We start from the raw sequence: 19,877 nt of genomic DNA, 5'->3' as shown, positions 1-19,877 counted from the left end.
GTGGCCAGAACTCTCTCCCAGATTGCCTCCCAGCTCTAGTGTCTGCAGCACCGAGCGAGAGCAACCGCAGCATCGGACAGACTCCATTGTCTCCCAGCTGCAGCACCGAATGAATGCAACTCCATGAGAATTTAAGGACCACCGGTAAGCCGCCGAATCCCAGGCCATCCAATGATTCTCCTCTGTTTTTTATTTTTATTTTTTTATGCGATTTCTGGTGAAGGGTAGCACCGAACGAGACTTCTGATTTTGGTCCCAGACGGGATTCATCGCACCGGATGGATTCCCAGCTGCAGCACCGAACGAGCCTCTGTCTCCGTGAGAATTTCATTGAGCACCGGTAAATCCCAAGCCATCATGCTCCTCAGTTTTTTTTTTTTTTTTTTATGCATTTTCTGGAATCTAAGAACGGACTGGATGGGATTTTTCTTCTTTGATGTTTGAACTCCATTTTTTTTTTTTTTTGAGAATTCTCAATGGTTGATTGAATTTTTGGAATTTGATTTTGGTGTATTGATTTGATAAAATTCTGATGAACCACTTTGAGAATTATCTTTACTGTGGAAGTTGAGAATTTCTTGTGATGTAGTGTGATGAAACCGAATTTACTGATAATGGGTGGTCGAATTTCTTGTGGGCGACAATTATTTGACAAATTTCTTGTTTTAGTATTGAAGTTCTAGTGGTGTATTGTATTGAAACCGGATGAACTTCAGTAGATTATTTGACAGATTTTTTTTCATCCATCAGTTTATTTTTTCATTTTCTTGGTGATTCTTGTGGACCACATGCCAACTGTTTAGGAATGATATCTAGTGATTGATGATATCTAGTTCTTTATTTCATATCTCTTGTTAGGAATAGATCCATCCACTCACCGTGATGCCTACTTCACAAATCTTCTAAATAACAATGATTTTTTGATGAGTGCCACAAATAAACAAGAACTCTCTCCACTCCAGTTGAGGTTATTGAAATTGAACCGAGTGGACGAAAAACACAACGGGGTAATAATTTTAGTAATGAGGAAGATTTGTTGCTTGTGGAGGGATGGCTTGAAACTTCCTTAGATGCGGTACAAGGAAAAGATCAAAAGCACACGATGTTATGGAAAATAATTCATAAGTATTTTGAGGAAAATAAGAAATTTGACTTTTTACGCAATTACGCATCTTTAATGAATCGGTGGTCAACAATTCAACAAGTTACAAATAAGTTTTATAGTTACTTGACTCAAGTCGAAGGAATGCATCCAAGTAGGTTTAATGAGCAAGACAAGGTATGTTTTGTACCTTTTAAACTTATTTTTTAACATGCTATTTTTTTAAAATTTTATTTATTTAGAACCATGGTCATTTATGTATGTAAATTGGCAAGACAAAGGTTATGTTCTTGGAGTTAGAGAAGAAGTCTTTTAACTTCGATCATTGTTGGCGGGTGTTAAGATTCCATCCAAAGTGGGTGGAACATATGGACATGGCGAAGCCGAATAAGAAACCAAGTTCACATGATTCGACACCAAATTCAATAAATCTAGACGAAGATGAGGATTTTCATATTGCATCTTCAAATTTGGAACAACCAATAGGTCGTAAAGTAGAAAAAGAGAAACGAAAGAGAAAAGAAATGACAAACTACGACTCTATTGTAGTACTAAATGAGATGGCGGAAATTAGAAAGAGTAAACTTATGCTTATGCAAGAAGCACGTGATCATGACAATAAAATGTTATGTCTTAGGCAAGAGGAAGTGAGTCTTAGGCAAGATGAATTGCGTATTCAAAAAGAGAAGGTACTATTTCAACAAGTGAAAGCACGTCTTGAAGAAAAGAAACAAGATGAAAGAATTATGACATTAAATACAAGTGTCATGCCTCCAATGCTACAACAATATTATCTTTAACGACAAATGGACATACTTGCAAGTTGTACTGGGAAAAACTAGCTGTATTTTTTGTTTATGTTTGTTAGATTAATCATTTTAAATTGGCCATTATAGAGTAATGTTATATTTATGTTTGTTAGATAATTTTTTTTATTGATCATTATGGAGTAATTTTATATTTATGTTTGTTAGATTAATCACTTCATATTGATCATTATAGAGTAATTTAATATAACCATAAATTTAATACAAACATAAACTTAATACAACCTTAAACTTAATACAACCATAGCTTATGCGGCACTATATTGTTGCCATAAGTGCTTGACGAGATCTGTTTGGAGTTGAGAATGGATTCTTCTATCCCTAAGAGCATGATGACGTTGAATGAATTCGCTAAATTCAGGTGTAGGGCCGGTTGACACTGGATCGTGTGTAGTTTCTGGCAACTGTTCATATTCAAACTCTTCTTCTCTATTGTCAGCCCGTTCATTTTCAATAATCATATTATGTAAAATTATGCATGCCATCATAATTTCATTGAGTGTTTCAATGTGGAAAAATCGTGCAGGTCCACTAATTATAGAAAATCGTGCTTGAAGCATCCTAAAAGCACGCTCCACATCCTTTCTTGCAGACTCTTGGGCTGCAGCAAAATATTTTTTCTTGTTTCCTTGTGGAGCTGAGATAGTTTTAACAAATGTTGCCCATTGCGGATAAATGCCATCAGCAAGATAGTACCCCATTGCATAGTTATGACCATTAATAGTGTAATTAATAGTCGGAGTACGCCCTTGAGCAAGGTCAGAAAATATAAATGATCTATCAAGCACATTTATATCATTATGAGATCCCGGTAACCCAAAAAAGGCATGCCAAATCCATAGATTGTAAGAAGCCACTGCTTCTAAAATAATTGTTAGTTCATGGATATGACTAGAATACATACCATGCTAAGCAGTTGGGCAGTTCTTCCACTTCCAATGCATACAATCATTGCTCCCTAACATACCTGGAAATCCACGTTTCTCATCAACTGCGAGTAATCTAACAATGTCATTATTGTTGGGTTTTCTTAAGTACTCTTCAGAAAAAATTGAGACAACAGTTTTGACAGACATCTTTAGGCTTCTTAATGCAGTAGTCTCTCCTATCTTCAAATATTCATCCATAAAATCAGCCGTGACACCATATGTAAGCATCCTTAGAGCAACTGTTATTTTTTGAAAGGAAGAAAAACCAAGTCTTCCAGAATTATCTTATCTTTGGACAAAATAAGGTTCATGGGCTTTTACTGCAGCTTGGATATGAAGAAATAGAGGACGACTTATCCGGAACCTCCTTCGAAAATATTTGTGAGGATAGATTGGAGGATTAGCAAAATAGTCACAAAATAGATTTTAGTGGGCTTGCAATCGATCGCGCCTTATGAATCTACGTGCATTTTTAGAAGAACCACGTGATCTTGATCCTTCTTCTTCCAAAACAAGTTGCCTCGCTATCTCAAATTCTTCGTTAGAGTCTGAATTAATAAGTGTCATTTTGTGAAAAAGCGAACGATTCATTGAGAGAAAATGAGAATAAAAGGTTTCAAAAAGATACTTGAATTGAAGTGAATGAAATTGTTGAAGAAATGTTATATTTTATAGTGAAAATATATAACCGTTGGAGAATTATAGCCGTTAAAAAATATAACCGTTAGTAAAATATAACCGTTAAAAAATATAGCCGTTGGAAAAATATAGCTGTTAAAAAAATAATACATCAATAATATAGTCATTAAAAAATATAGCCGTTGGAAAAATATAGCCGTTATAAATTTTAATGCAACCATAATATTTAATATAATCATATTCAAATTACAATTAGAATTAAAATTCAATAAAAAATTCAAAATCAATATTTTAATAAAATAGTAAAAAATTTGTTGAGTCTATTATTTTGTATTATAAAAAGTGACTAGTTAAAATTTATAAAAATGAAAACTCTAGCTAAATTTTAATTAAAGTTTATTGAGTCAGTTACTAGTAGTCTAATTGGGCCCGGCAGGTTTGGTAAACATGTTCTATCTCAAAATTCTCATCTCAACTCAAAATTTTTATCTCATCATTACAACTTTCCTTCTCTACACAAAATATAATAAACAATTCAACTTTTTCAAATTCTAATACAACTTTTTCAAATCTCAAAATAATAATAATACTAAAAATAATATTTTAAACTTTTATTTCAAATTTAAAATTTTCACCTCTATCCTCAAACCGTCCCAATTAACATGATGTAATGAATTAAATTAAAATTGTTTTCACGAAAAGACAAAAGTGGTGCCCTTGCTCCTCGTAAAAGCAGATTTTTTCCGAGTAATGATCGGGACATCCATTAAAGCAGGGGTACTTGTTTCCTCTATACCGTCTGATTAGAATTTAATCCAATAAATTATGTTAAGGTTTTGCTCCATTACTATTATGAATCCGTTCTATTTCTCGATTTTTTTTTTTTTCTATGGAATAATTTCGTATTTTTGTAAATATTTATTGAGATCCCAATTATCTATGATAATTTTTTTGTTTCATTTAGTAATCTAATTTACTTGTAAAAAAACAATATAGTTGGGTTCTGGTTGAACATCTCATCTCGTACCTTTTTTTATTGAAAAAAAAAAAAAAAAAATCTGCCCTACCCCTCAAGCATATATATATATATATATGCTTCTGATCATATATATATATAGATCTCAACATTGACGTATGATATGAAAATTTAGTCCTAATTTCTTAACCACAATTAATTCGTATTAATAATTGTATAGTTATGGCAGGCTTGCTTGGTTAACGAAAGTAAAAATCTTATCTCATCTCATTTCAACTCATTATTATAATTTTTTAAATTTCAATACAAAATATAATAAATAATTTAACTTTTTCAAATCTCAATACAAAATTAATATTAAAAAATTATATTATAACAATAGTTTATTCATTATTATTCAAAATATCTCATCTCATCTATATAACCAAACGGATATAATATTGATTCATATCAATCAACCAAAGATGTTTTTTGTCAAATATGCTTTTTTTTTTTTTTGTTTTGAATAATGCTTTTGAATAATGCCAAGCGTAGTTTCAAATTTAAAAAAGATTGTTAATAGGCAAAAATATCCATACAGCTTTCAAATAATTATAATTTCACCATTTAATTTTGTCACATAGACGACACTACAACTTTCAAATGGCATATTATGTTATTTCTATCTCAAAAAAACTCTTTTTTTTTTCTAAATAATTATTGTAACATATTTAAAAGTGATTTAAACCTACGGTTACTAAATAGTAAATATTTTTTTAATAATAGAGCTTATTACTTAACGTCTACAACTATAAACCTTAAGCTAAAAGGTATATCATCCACCAGTACAATCCCAATAAAATTGACAACTGAACATTTTTTAACATGAACTAGGTATTTTTACAAACTTGCCAAAAAACTATGCCTATGCGCTTCACATCTGTCATCAATTATAATTAAAAAACTAAAATACAATTATTTTTTAGTATAGCGGATGTGAAAAACCTTCCACCTTAGCGGTGTGCCGAATGTTATGTTAAAAAAAATGCTTTTAAATAGATTGTTTCTTTTCAATTCTTTTAGCATTTCTAGCCAACCATAGTTCCCATAGGATTGATGATAGAACAATCTGGGCAGTATGAGTCTAATGGATACCTGGTCTAAGCCTCTAAATATAGTCCACCAAGTTGCCACTACAACAAAAATTATTTTTAGAGACGAAATTGCTTTGGGACGAATTGGAAATCGTCCCAAAAAGTGAGATTTTGAAACGAAATTTGAATTTCATTCCAAAATAACGACGGTTATGCAAGACCGTTCGAACGCGTTCGAACGATATTCTTAGGGACGAAATTTTTTGTCCAAATAAGTTAACTGTTCGACCGTTAATGATTAACCCTTCGAACGTTTAATTTTTATCGTTTGAACGTAATATTGGCGCGGTAGGCAAAATTATTTTGGAGGGAAATTGACAAACCGTTCGAACGGTCAATTATAAACGTTCGAACGTTTCATATTCACCGTTCAAACATTATTTGAATCGGTCGAACGGTGACAGGGTTTTAATTTTTTAAGTTTTTTGCCAAATTATATTTAGATTAACTAGTAATTATAAAAAATTGGTTAATTAAATAATATGAATAATCTAAATTAAGAATTAGTTTAGAAAATATAAAACAATATTATTTCATACTTAAATACTGAATTTACAAAACACAAAATATTGTCCATACAAAAAACAAGAAATAAATAAATAAAATATATCATAAAGTAATTAAGACCCCAAGTTTTTGCACACTTCCTCGACTGCAGCTATACGTTCCTCTGTTTGTGTCAGTCGAGTACTGATGTTGACCTGAGTTGCAGACATGGCAGCAAACTCTGTACACAGCTCAGACACAACAGAATGGATCTCCATACGCACTGCATCGATCACTGCTGATGTCTGCTCGCTGATCGCTGCACGCACTATCTCAGCCATCTCCTCACGAGTAACACTGTGGAATGATGCCTCGGCCCGTGTAGATGTCTCAGCAGCTGCAGCTGAGACTCCATGATCTCCCGGCTGTGCATCTCTGTGAGGATCAACTGGTTCTGGAACATGTGCACGAAAACGCAGTCTCGAGTGTCCCGTGCTGCGTGAGAGGGTGGTGCTGTTTATCGGTCCCATTGACTTCCGTTTACGCTTAGCAACATCTGGCACAACACTAGCACATAGTAGATATCGGGTGATCAGAACTCCGAATGATAGTATATCCATCGAAATGTACTGAGATTCTGATCGAATCCTATCGAATATATACCCCACCAAGTCGATAGGAATGCCACGAGCAACTCGTATCATAAATTTTGTGCGATCAATGCTAACTTCTGTCTTGTGCTGCCGAGGGTCAATGTTATTGGCAATTATCAAATTTAATATCTTAAAGAAAGAAGATAAATCTGTCTGTTTGATGCTCTTCGTCCTGTCATACGGTGGAGCATCTGGACCGACAACCAAATCCCTCACCTCGTGATCAGCAAGGGTATCGACCTCATCAGTATAAACTGATGCCTCCTCCTCAGCTGTCTCCGCCTCAACTGAAGGATCAGACTCTCTAGGCACCACATTTGGATATGCATTTGGCAGCTTAGGAATACCGAGATGCTCAGCAAGTCCATCTCGTGAAAATACAACGGGTACTCCTCGGACAGTGATACTGTAGGCCCCAGAATCATCTGCACTGGCAGTGCCGAGTTCTCTATAGAACTCAACAACAATGTCAATGTAGGAGACTGGCTCCCATGCTTCCTCCCGTTCATCCAAGATAGGTCCCCAACCACGATCACTGAATATTGAGGGTAATGAATGACCCTCTCAGAGAAGACTCTGGAAATCAGAAATCTTCACTGGTCGCTCCAGTGAAACTGTCCTCTCCCGAACTGGACCACTACTACTCTCACCAAGATTGCGTCGCTTACGTGCCGGTCTAGAAGTAGACATTATAATCAACCTGAAATTTATAATTACAAACTAAATATATAACATTAACAAGAAAAATACAATAAAGAACTATTTATAGTAGTTTGAAACAAACAACAATTTAATAATATTTGATATTATGAACAACATTATCAACAATAAATATATTTCTCAATATCAATATTAATAATATAAATATAATATTAAAAAACCGTTCGAACGATTCATGTAACGGTCGAACGGTTACAGACAAACCGTTCGACCGTTATGTCATATCGTTCGAATGCTACTCATAACGTTCGAACGATATTCGTGTCGATCGGGATTCCAGGCCGAGTCGACTCGGCCATTGAAATATATGGAATCATTCGATTCCCTGGATTTTACACTAAAATAAATGCAATAGAAACCTAAATAAATGTTCCTAACATGGATTTATGTAAATCTACCGATTATTTTGATGTATAAATCGGTTTACCCTAACTTAAACAATTAATCTATCAAAAACCTAAATCTAAACGGTAAAATACTTTAAAAATGAAAAATACCGGTAGTTAGAGGTAGAGGCTTTGAGTGGGCACTGTTGACGGCGGCGAAGACGGCGTTCAACGGTGGAGATCGACGGTTTGGAGGCTTAGAACGGAGGAAATGGAGACGTAAACCTCTGTGAAAGTGACGTCGAGGGCCTTATATATGCAGTACCATTCAAACGGTAAGTTAATACCGTTCGAACGTATTAACTGAATATTAATACCCATCCCTAATTAATCCATATTTCATGATAATAAATATTATTTAAATGCAATATTCGGTATTAATTATATTAAATATAATAATGAATTCAATTATAATATATTTTAACTGTTAAATATATTAAATGCAATATATTTAATGCACTTATATATTATTAAACACTATATATTATATTTATAATTTTTTATATATATAGTATATATTATATTATATTTAATTAAAATATATTATACTATTGAATATTATAATATTCATATAGTATAAGTTATATTATATAGTATAATATAATATATAATATTATAGACTACTATAATATATTATATTATATTATATAGTATAATTAATATAATATAGACTACTATATACATGAAACTATGTTCATGTATTTATATAACATATATATTATATGTGATATTAACTAATATCACATATATATACTAGTATAGATGATCGTATTATATATCTTAATAGTAGATATCCTATTATTAAATAATATTATAATAATAATATAATATAATAAACATTATATATATGCATGTGATACATATAACCCTATGCTATGATACCAAATATATGTTATATATAATAGGTTAATATATGTACTTGACTATAATACTAGATGTAATATGATATTTTATACTATATATGTTACTAAACTATATAATATATGTTTGATTATATATTATATAGTTATATTACTATGTCTCTAAACTATAGTATATTTACAAGTTATTATATTTAAAGGTATAATGCAAAAAAAATACAATAAGCAACAATATAATTTGACGTTTGAACGGTTTAATATAACTGTTCAAACGTATAAGAAAACGTTCGAATGTATGTTTTAACGTTCGAACGTTAAATTAGCGGGGGAAAAATTTCCTGCTAATCGATTTGATGTTCGAACGTTAATTAAACATCGTTCAAACGTAAATGTTCTACATTTACACGACAGAACCTCACAATCTCGCACTCGTTCTAGTCGACTTCCAGTCGCTCCCAAGCTCATTTTCTTCCAACCAATGCCATTATTCTTCTATCCAGCCCTCAAATATTACTAACTTCTATCAATCTCTTATATTTTCAGATTAAGAGGTTGTTTTTACTGTTTGGTGAAGAGTTTTTACCGTTTGGTGGATTTTCCGCTTTATCTCTCCACATCAGGTATTCTCCTTAAATATATTCTCATTTTAGTTTTTATATAAGTGTTTTCATTTGCTATAATGAGTTCGTCATATAGTTTGCTGTCTTTTGATGTAATTTGGACTGTAAATGTTGGAGTTTTCGGAGGTTGAAGATGAGTGATATCTGGAAGTAATCTGTTCGAACGGTTTTCATGTTCCGTTCGAACGTATGTCCTTAGATCGAACGGTGACTAGCACCATTTGAACGTTATGTTGGTCAGTGTTAAAATAATTAACATTTTAAATGCAGGAATTGAATTAAAAATTAATTATTTATAATCTATATTTTATAATACTTAAATACTTAAAAGATTAAAATAATCAAATGAGAATGAATTAAATTACAAATCATCTAATATTTAATAATACTTAATTATTTATGATGTTGAATTATTCAACTATAGGTTAATACAAATAGTTTTGTTTTAATAACACAAAAATACTTAATCTTTGAATTAATAAAATGAATTTTAAATAAAATACAAATAATCTGAATTTAATAATACTTAAATACTTAAAAGTTAAAAGTAATCAAATGAATTTGAATTAAAATATAAATTCTAAATTATAATTAATAAAATGAATGTTAATTACAATACAAATAATTATATCTGTTAACATGCTTGTTAATTACAATACAAATAGTTATAATTAATAAAATATTTTGAAAGATATAAAACAACTATCTAATTATTTAATAATATAAATACTTAATTAACATATGTTGCATTGTTTGTTTGATACATGTTAAATATTGGCATATCTTATATTGCTTGTTCATCAAAATTAGCCTTAGACCCGTTCGAGAGTTATCAATCTGCCTTAATTGAAAGATTGATAACTCTTGAATTGTCCAGAGTGGACAGTTTGGAATTGTAAGATCATTCTCGCAAACTATCGATCTATATCTGTTATACGTCCAGCATTAAGATTTTGGCAGATTTATCCCTTGTTCTCCGGATATGCAGTTTCGGTGATGTTGTATCGACGATTAACAAGTCGGTGCACACAACCAGACGAGCATATTTGGAGAACTATGGGGAGATGTTGCCAAAATTTTGTTGGGCGTGACAGATTATAGAGGATAGGTTTGCGACTATGATCTTACAATTCCGAATGGGATAGGACCAACTACCCGGTGTAAGGTGGCATACTCCTTGATTGATACATAATACATGCTTGTTTGTTGATGCACACGTGATTGTTTATAATGAAGATAGTCAGCATGGATAAGAGTTGGATGCGAGTTAGTGATCGTTTGGGTCAGAATTACAACGTATATGCTGAAGGTGTTAAGAAATTCTTAAAGTTTGCATTGGGTACATGTGATAGTGATGGACGTATTAGATGTCCATGTAAAGAATGCAGGAATTTGCGCTCTCATAAAATAGACTTGGTGAGAGAGCATCTGTTTGTGAAAGGTATTGACAAGGGATATACTGATTGGGTCTTACACGAGGAACCATATCCAACTTCATTCGATGCTCCACATGAAGAAGAAGAGATCGATGAAGATGTACAACCAGATGTTGTTGGAGATGAGTATGATGAGGATATGGAAGAAATGTTAGGTGACATCAGTGCGAGAATGTTTATGAATGAAGGTGGCACGGACACATCAAGTTCAAATGATGGGGGTCATAATACTTTTGCACGATTGTGGAATGAGTCACAACGTGAGCTATATCCAGGATGCAGAAGACACAGTAAGTTGTCATTTACCGTAAGACTGCTTCACATAAAATCAATGTGTCGATTATCAATTAAGGTTGTCAATATGTTACTCGAGTTGTTTAAGGAAGCACTGCCATCAGATAATATACTTCCTCATAACTTCTATGAAGCAAAAAAATTGAAACGAGGACTTGGATTTGATTACAACGTAATACATGCATGTAAGGATGACTGCATATTATTTTGGCAAGAGAATGAGCAGTTGAACGAATGTCCCATATGCCACGAATCAAGATGGACATCTGACAAACAAAATGTGCCGCAAAAGATAGTACGCCACTTTCCATTGACACCTAGATTACAACAATTATATATGTCACGTGCAACGGCTGCAGACATGATATGGCACTCATCAGCTAGAGTTAGAAACGATGATATTTTATCACATCCTGCTGACTCTCAGGTGTGGAAGGAATTTGATAAGGAGCACACATGGTTTGTAGAAAAACCACGTAATGTAAGACTTGGGTTGGCAACAGATGGATTTAATCTGTTTGGGAACATGAGTACTAGTCACAGTACTTGGCCAGTCGTACTTATGCCGTATAATCTACTACCGTGGAAGTGTATGAAAGATCCATATTTCATGATGAGTTTGCTCATTTCAGGTCCGAGATCACCGGGAAATGATATAAACATACACTTACAGCCATTGATTGCAGAATTGAAAGATTTGTGGGAGAATGGGGTTGTCACATTTGATTCATCAACAGGTAAGTCGTTCAAGATGCATGCTGCCGTTTTATGGACAATAAATGATTTTTCAACATATGGAAACTTGTCAGTTTTGAGTACTAAGGGGAAAATGGCATGTCCAACTTGTAACAAACATACTAAATCTGAATGGCTCACTTACGGGAGGAAATTATGTTTCATGGGTCATCGTCGATTTCTACCTGGTGATCATAGATGGCGGGGAAATTCACAAATGTTTGATGGTACTGTTGAATGGGGCCAACCTCCACCATATTTGTCTGGTGAAGATTTACTGGAAAATGACTGGAAAATAACTGGGTTAAAAAGTCATGATTGTCATGTCCTTTTGCAGCGTATCTTGCCTATTGGTATCCGTGGGTACTTGACTAGAGACGTGCGCATGGCTTTGACTGAGTTGGGTTTATTTTTCAAAGACTTATGTGCACGGACATTAAATGTAGAAGCTTTGGATCGAATGGAACGAGAAATTCCCATAATATTGTGTAAGCTAGAAAGTATTTACCCACAGTCATTTTTCAATGTCATGGTTCACCTGGCCGTCCATTTGCCATGTGAGGCTCGACTTGCAAGACCAGTTCAGTATAGATGGATGTATCCCATTGAACGATTTCTTGGGAAGTTGAAACGAACAGGTGGTAACAAGGCTCGCCCAGAAGGATCAATTGCAAAAGCATATATTGATGATGAGTGGCATACCTTCTGTTCTAAATATTTTCACGGAGTTGACACTAGGTTTGATCGGCCAGAAAGAAACATTGACGTTGACAGAGCAAGACAACGAAATGTGTTTTCCGTGTTTTCCCAACAAGTACGTCCACTTGGTGCAGTGCGTGGTTATGACTTATGTGGAAGAGAGTTTGAGAAAGCTCAATGGTACGTGCTGAACAATTACCCTGAGATAGAGATTTATTTGAAGTAAGTATTAATCTTTTCTTAATTTAGTATTCGCTCATTTACTTTCGCAAAATTCTAATAATATAAAATACATGTGGTAATCATCAATTTCAGTGATCATATTAACATGCTCAAGGAACTAGGAGTAAATGATATAGACCAGAAACATGAAGAGGAGTTTCCGAGATGGTTTGAACAACTGGTAATGACATTACATATGCGACACTCATTCAATACAAATATAAAATATTGATTGTTTTTTTTATTGATATAATAGAAGTTTTACTTAATATGTAGGTTGTACAAATGCATGCTAATAATCCAAACGATATATCAGATGAATTGTATGCATTAGGGCGTAGCCCATCGAGACGGGCTACAAGATATTCTGCATGTATTTCTCGTGGTAGTAGGTATCACATAATAGATCGAGATCATTATAGGAAAACACAAAATAGTGGTGTCCTAATTGAGAGAAGTCATGATGGAGAAAATATTGATTTCTATGGAGTGATTGTTGATATAATTGGAATGAAATATTTGGGGGAGCTTGCAGTGTATCTGTTTAAGTGTGATTGGTGGGATTTAAGCAATCCTCGAACTGGAGTCCGTGATGATGAATATTTCTTGAGTATTAATACATCAAGAAAATGGTACGAGGATGATCCATTTATTTTAGCTTCTCAAGCATCTCAAGTATTCTACTTAGATGACCCGAAGTTAGGAACTCAATGGCGAGTAATACAAAAATATGCTCCAAGAAATATATATGATGTTATCCCTCAGGCAGAAAGGCGAGATGAAGAAGAAGATGATGCCTCTACTCAAGAAGCATACCAAGAGAGTCAGCCCGTCTTTAATTTGTTTGTGGATTTGAGCCAGTATGAGATGATTCCATTAAATAGAGAAGATATTGAGGCTGAAATTGTTGATGCGACACTTGAGCAAAATGTTGATTCATCTGAAGTATCTACAGAAGATGAGACTGAATTGTCAAATGATACTGATACAAATAGTGATTGACGAATTATATTTTCACATTACGTGATGATGAGCACTATTTTACTTAATGAATATTGTATCAGTTTTTTGAAATTATGCCTCCGAAGAGAAAGGAAGTGCGCAACCCATCTCCACCTGTTCCTAGCTCTCCTTCAGACTCACCATTAGAGATTGATTCTACAGAGAAAGGTAAAATTCTAATAGTCATAAAAGTTATTAATTAAGATTATAATAGAAAATTGATTATAATGTTATATATCATGATGACTTCACAGTACAATCTCGTCAAGGTCGAGGCACTACGAGAGGCGTGACGTTGGAAAAATATCGTAAGGTGGGTAAGATCAAAGTTAACATTCTTGATGAACATACCGGAGGTGAAGGACAACCAGCAGCTTGGCTTGCATCGCATGTCGGTGCTCTTACACGAACTTATGCACTTTTGGCAACAAGTTCATGGAAGAAAGTCCCCAAGATGTTAAGGACCTTATCAAGAAGCGTTGTTTGATAATGTTTAATAAATGAAATTTAATTGGACTTATGATTTTATTTTACTTTAAAGTTAGAATATTATAAATGATAATATTTTTGTCTAAACTTTTTTCTGTAAGGATGATTTCGAATTAAATTTTGGTCGGAGAGAGGAGCGTAAAACTGTGGAAGAGCTTATGAGTAATGCATTCCGCAAGTATAAAGCGAGGTGTCATGAGCATTATAATAAGTTTGAGAATAGTGAAGAAGCACGCCAACATCCTTTTCAAGATGTGCAACCTTCTGATTGGAAAAAACTTTGTGACATGTTTGAGGATCCATCATATAAGGTATAATTAATTTAATTATTTTAGTCGTCCTATTTTTAATTTCGCTTTCTAATATTTTCAATTCTTATGTAGGAGCGAAGTTCTATAAACAAAACAAATAGATCAAAATTGAAGATTACTCATCATGCAGGCTCAAGATCTTTCCACCGCCTCTCTAAAAAATTGGTATTGCTATTCTTTTATTTGTATATAGTTAACTGAATATATAAATCATAATGACTTTATATCTTAACAAATCTTTATTATAGCAAGATTCAGATGCCAATTTTGATCTGACAAAATTATATGCTGCATCACATACTAATCGGAATGGAGAGTGGAGTCATCCTGATGCCCGTGAAAATTATGTAAGTATTATAATTTGTTTTAAATAAATATATTTGAATATTTATGATGATATTAACTCTTTATCTTATGTGTAAGATAAAATGGTTGCCCTGCGTGCTGAATCTGCGTCAGATCAAAATTCTTCAAATACTGATGTTGAGATTTTTACACAAGTTCTGCGTGAACGTTCAGGATATTTGAGGGGTTTGGGTCGCTGTGTAAAACCTTCTTCCTCTTCTTCTTCTTCCGAGTCTGCCTCTATAGCTCAAGAGAATACGAATCGCAGAATTGAAGAATTGGTTGCAAAACAACAAGAGTTAGATGCTCAATCGGCGAGACAATGAGACATGGAGATGCGCCTCAAACAACATGAAGAAGAACATGCAGAGTTCAGGAGAGATATGCAACTCCAAATGCAACAGTACAGGCCTCCAACCAACTGATGGTTTTTTACGTCTAGCTTATGATATTATCTAATTATGTATGAACAATGCTAGTGTTATGATTATTTATTTCTTTGCACTTATTATAAAACTTTTGTGAGTAATTAAACAGTTCCTAATTTATGTTTTTCAAATAATATGGATGTCTATTTAGTTTTTTTATAATTATTGGGTTTAATAAAAATAATATCCATTCGAACGACCATGTCACGTTCAAACATTAATGGGCATGCCGTTCAAACGATAATGTACCGTTCAAACATTAATGAGCAAACCGTTCGAACGATACCAGATGCTCAAAAAAATGTTCAAACGCAGGACATTACCATATCGTTCGAACGTTGATGAGAACCGTTCGATCTCCCATACCGTTCGATCTGTTCCTTTAACGTTCGAACGTAATTCTATTGATCGTTTGAACGTATCTTGAAAACTGTTCAAAAGATACGTTAACGTTCGAACTGTATATGAGAAGCATTCGAACGCCATTTTGGAACGAATGTTAACCGTGACAAAAAAATCCATCGTTCGAACGGTGAATTTCAAATTCGTTCTAAAAGATATATTTTAGGACGAAATTGTGATTTTCGTCCCAATATATTTTCTAGGATAGTGATGTTGGGATGACCTTGGGATGAAATTTTTTCGTCCCAAAAAATATTGCGGAACGAAATCTATATATTTTGGGATGAAAATTTTCGTCCCAAAAAATGTTTTTTGTTGTAGTGTGCATACTCTCTCTTTCCAAGAATATGAGTGAATGAGATTGGAGGGCCCATTTGGTAGCTAAGCTTAATATAAAGAGTTTTGCTACAGGTAGATGTGGTTGATTTACTTTAATAAAAAACATACACAAAAAACACAAAATGAGAGAGAAACACTGAGAGGGAAATCTTGCTTCTACTCGAGAGTGCCGTCGCACGGAAAACACAATCCAAACCCAATCGAAGAAAGCTAGCGTTTGAGAGAGAGAGTGTCGTCGCTTGAGGATTGGATTTGGGTTGGTGGTCGTCGTTGTGGGTAGCCAAAGCTGCATCGGTGGTCGTCATCGTGGATAAGCTATTTAGATTTTCACATTTCAAAACCTTCTCTATTTTCTTATAGCCTTATCTACAATCTCATCTCTTCTCTTCTTTTATGTTGCCTAAGATAAACAGCTTAATGCCCAGATTTGATTTCCTCGATTCTTGAAGAACACCTAATTTTGGTGCCTAAACCTGTCACTTTTGACTCAAGCTTTAATCTCCTAATCGACGCCTGTAATATTATTCAAAATTCAGGTATATTTCACCTGCTCGTTGGAATCTGCTTATCTCTTCATATGTTAGAAATGAGGCTTTTGGAGAAGTCTCTCTCTATCTATAAAGATGTGGTGGATGAGGGGATTAGATTTGATGATTTCACTTACCCAGCTATTCTCAAGGCTTGTAGTGAAAACTTGGATTTGGGATTTCTTGTTCATAAGAATAAACAAGTATATTTGCAAAGGAGGGCACTTTCTTCATGTTAGTGACAAAATGCCTTTAAAATGAAAATCCAAGAAGTGAAAATCTAGCACAATAAAAAAAAAGGTTTAGTTTTCATGGCAGGACCAAGTTTCTTTACTTCCTCAAAAAACGAAAACATTAAACACCAACACCTGGCCTCCTCATCCAGTAGACCCACCCTTGCTCTATTCGTGGGTAGAAAGAAGATGGACCTCGCCTTGTTCGTGGTTTCGTGTTTTGCTGTTTGAGTTAAAATCAAAACAATCCATTTCAATTTTTCCACGTGGAGGGACGGGTATGCGGGGGTACCCCATGCTAGGTGCAAGTAGAGTTTCTCTAATATAAAAGCTCTCTGTCAATTGATCTAAACTAAAGAATCCAGGCCCAACAAGAATCTACACGCTACACACCGCCTAACTTGGGAAGGAGCGGATTTCATGCATGTACGTAATTGTTTCGATTACTTAGAGATGATCTAATTTGATCAATATTGCACAAGATAGACATCATGGGAAGGTAATCACATATAGTGTTGATCTAATCTAATAGAAAACCTCTATATATATCAAGTAACCCCAAAAACGATCTATTTTTGAATTTTGAATTAACTAAATGATGTATTTTACTGACTTAAGCATCAGGGTATTTTTAAACGTATCACGCTGAAGTTTTTTTATATCGTGCAAGTAACGGTTGCCTTTTTAGTGATGGGACATGTCCAAGACAGAGATCTATGCCAAAAATTGGAGAAAAAATTATGCCATACACACCCATCTTGCTAAGTGTCTATCAAAGAAAACATGCGAGTACCAACCTCCACATTGTTGAACTCTATCCTCAACCATTGTTCCCAAGCTTCCAAGTGAAGCCAAAGATTTCTTATGGGAACCGAGTTGAAGGAAATCGCAGCAAAGCTCAAACACTTTTTTATGCTGAAGGCACCGTTTTATGATGAGGCCCACAGCCAATGGTCCAAGCTGCCAGCCTTGAGAAAAATAAATAATATAGTGTGGTGGTGTGTTTGTTCAGTGCAGAACACAGTCATGGCTCACCTCACAGACACACCACACTATATTTGCTTGGCAATGAGCCAGTTTTCATGTCACGTTAGGATCTAATTTATCATAATAAAAACTAATTTATCATATTAATATCATGTGAACAATATTATTTTTTTGAAACATCTTTTTGGAGTACATATATTAATATTAACATATATGCACTTGATAAAGATCCAAATATATATATATATATATATGTTGGGTTTCTTAAAAAAAAAAAAAAAATCTCAAATAATTGTATCTAATTAACAAAATAAAAAATTTCGTGAAGAAGTTGAAGCTATTAATTCGATTGATCATAAAACCAGCCTTTGAACATAACATGAAAGTTGAAACGAGACTGCCCCATTTTAAGCTTGAATTTTGGTCAAGTTCAAGAAGAAAACAAATTGTTTAGGATGGCAACAAAACCATAAAGGCTACAGCACTTGTCTCCAAATAAACCAAAATAATTAAGATTTAACGTGGATTAGCGACACACAGCACCTCTACCGAATGGACCCCACCTATTCAATACGCGAGACCATTAGAAAGGCTCAAGTTTCTTCGTTTGTTTCTGGCGCGTGGCGTTACGGGCTTTGCTACGTACAGTTAGTAAATATAATTGGCGTGCAGTTGGTTATATGGAATAAATAAAAAAAAATTATAAATTTTTTTTTTTATATTCAGGGAGACTTATATAAATAAAAAAAATTATAAAAATAATTTTTTTTTCATATAGATCTCATATTAATTTATTTTTTTACAACTGACTGCACGTCGACTGCATCTACCGACTACAAAAAATATTTCTCTTAACAAAATAAAAGACTGTGCTTAAGAAAGTAAACCTGACCCACTTGGACAGATAAAAGTCTATTTATTTTATCGTATAATTAGTTAGATTAAACGAAGAAGATTCCAACATCAATAATGGAGTACTGCTTCTCAACGTAAAATGTTATCAGTATTTATTTATTGATTGTTTTAAAATTATTTTAAAGTAATTATTTAAATAATAGTTACTTAAAATATATCATATAATAATTATGATTATAGATGATAAAATTTAAATTAAAGAGTAGTATTTCTGTTTTTTCTTTTTTTATAAAATAAAAATATAAAGTACCGAAAAATACTACACAATGCGATTGCAATGATCAATCACGTGAAACATTTAACTCAAGCAGCCCACTTTATAACGGAGATAATATATATATATATATATATATTTAAACTTTTCCTCTTTTCTCTTTTTTCTTTTCCTTTTTTCTTAGCCCTCCCTAGCCACTGGCCTTTATATGATTCGTCCTCGATCGAATGATTAGGTGAATTCATGTCATCTCGAGCAAAGAATCATCATGACAAGCTACCTCAGCTTTGATATTGAATAATATTGCTTTGCTAAGGAATAAAGAGATAAAGCATCGGAGAGAAATTCAGAGAACATATTATATATATGGTGGACCATTTTAAAAACAAAAAGATGGTTCACTTTTAAAGCTAAAGTTAGTAGATCAATCACTCTTTGAATTTTGTTTCAAATATTCCAATTTCAAATTGGTAAACATTTAAAATGAAAATGAACAAGGATAAAAATCATTAAAGTTTTCGCATAATTTATTAACCACAACTTGTCATAACATGATACGACATTTGCATTTGGAAAGAGTAGATGACATAGATATTGCACCAAACCATAGCATACGACGTTTTAATTGGAAGGGATAACTCTCAATAAAAAATGATTGAGACTAGGAAGATGGGGGTGGATGGTACAACTAGCGCTCCTAATGTTGGACTTGCCAAGTACAACAAACAGAAAATATGGTTAACGGTAGCTAAAATGATAATTGTGGATGAACTACCATTTAGATTTGTAAAAAAAAATGTTTTAAAGACTTTATGGCCATAGTTGAGTCTAGATTTTCAATCCTCTTTCGCATTACTGTTATGTGAGATTGTATGAAGATGTACATGTTATAAAAAGAAAAATTGAAGAACATGTTCATGGCATCCGATTATAAGATTTGCATCACTACTAACATGTAGACATCAATT

At 33.4% G+C, this 19,877-nt stretch overlaps 1 protein-coding gene across 1 annotated transcript; it reads right to left on the bottom strand.

Annotated features, from left to right (window-relative positions):
- Positions 1 to 2,177: 2,177 nt before the first annotated feature.
- On the bottom strand, positions 2,178 to 3,086 carry LOC122292620. Its single transcript, XM_043101097.1, has 2 exons — positions 2,897 to 3,086; positions 2,178 to 2,791 (listed from the first exon to the last, which is right to left on the bottom strand). The coding sequence occupies exons 1-2, from the start codon at positions 3,084 to 3,086 to the stop codon at positions 2,178 to 2,180; spliced, it is 804 nt and encodes a 267-aa protein (XP_042957031.1).
- Positions 3,087 to 19,877: the final 16,791 nt, after the last annotated feature.

This window comes from Carya illinoinensis, chromosome 1 (genome assembly GCF_018687715.1).
Source record: "Carya illinoinensis cultivar Pawnee chromosome 1, C.illinoinensisPawnee_v1, whole genome shotgun sequence".
Taxonomy (NCBI): domain Eukaryota; kingdom Viridiplantae; phylum Streptophyta; class Magnoliopsida; order Fagales; family Juglandaceae; genus Carya; species Carya illinoinensis.
This window is presented reverse-complemented; position numbering and strand designations above follow the sequence as displayed.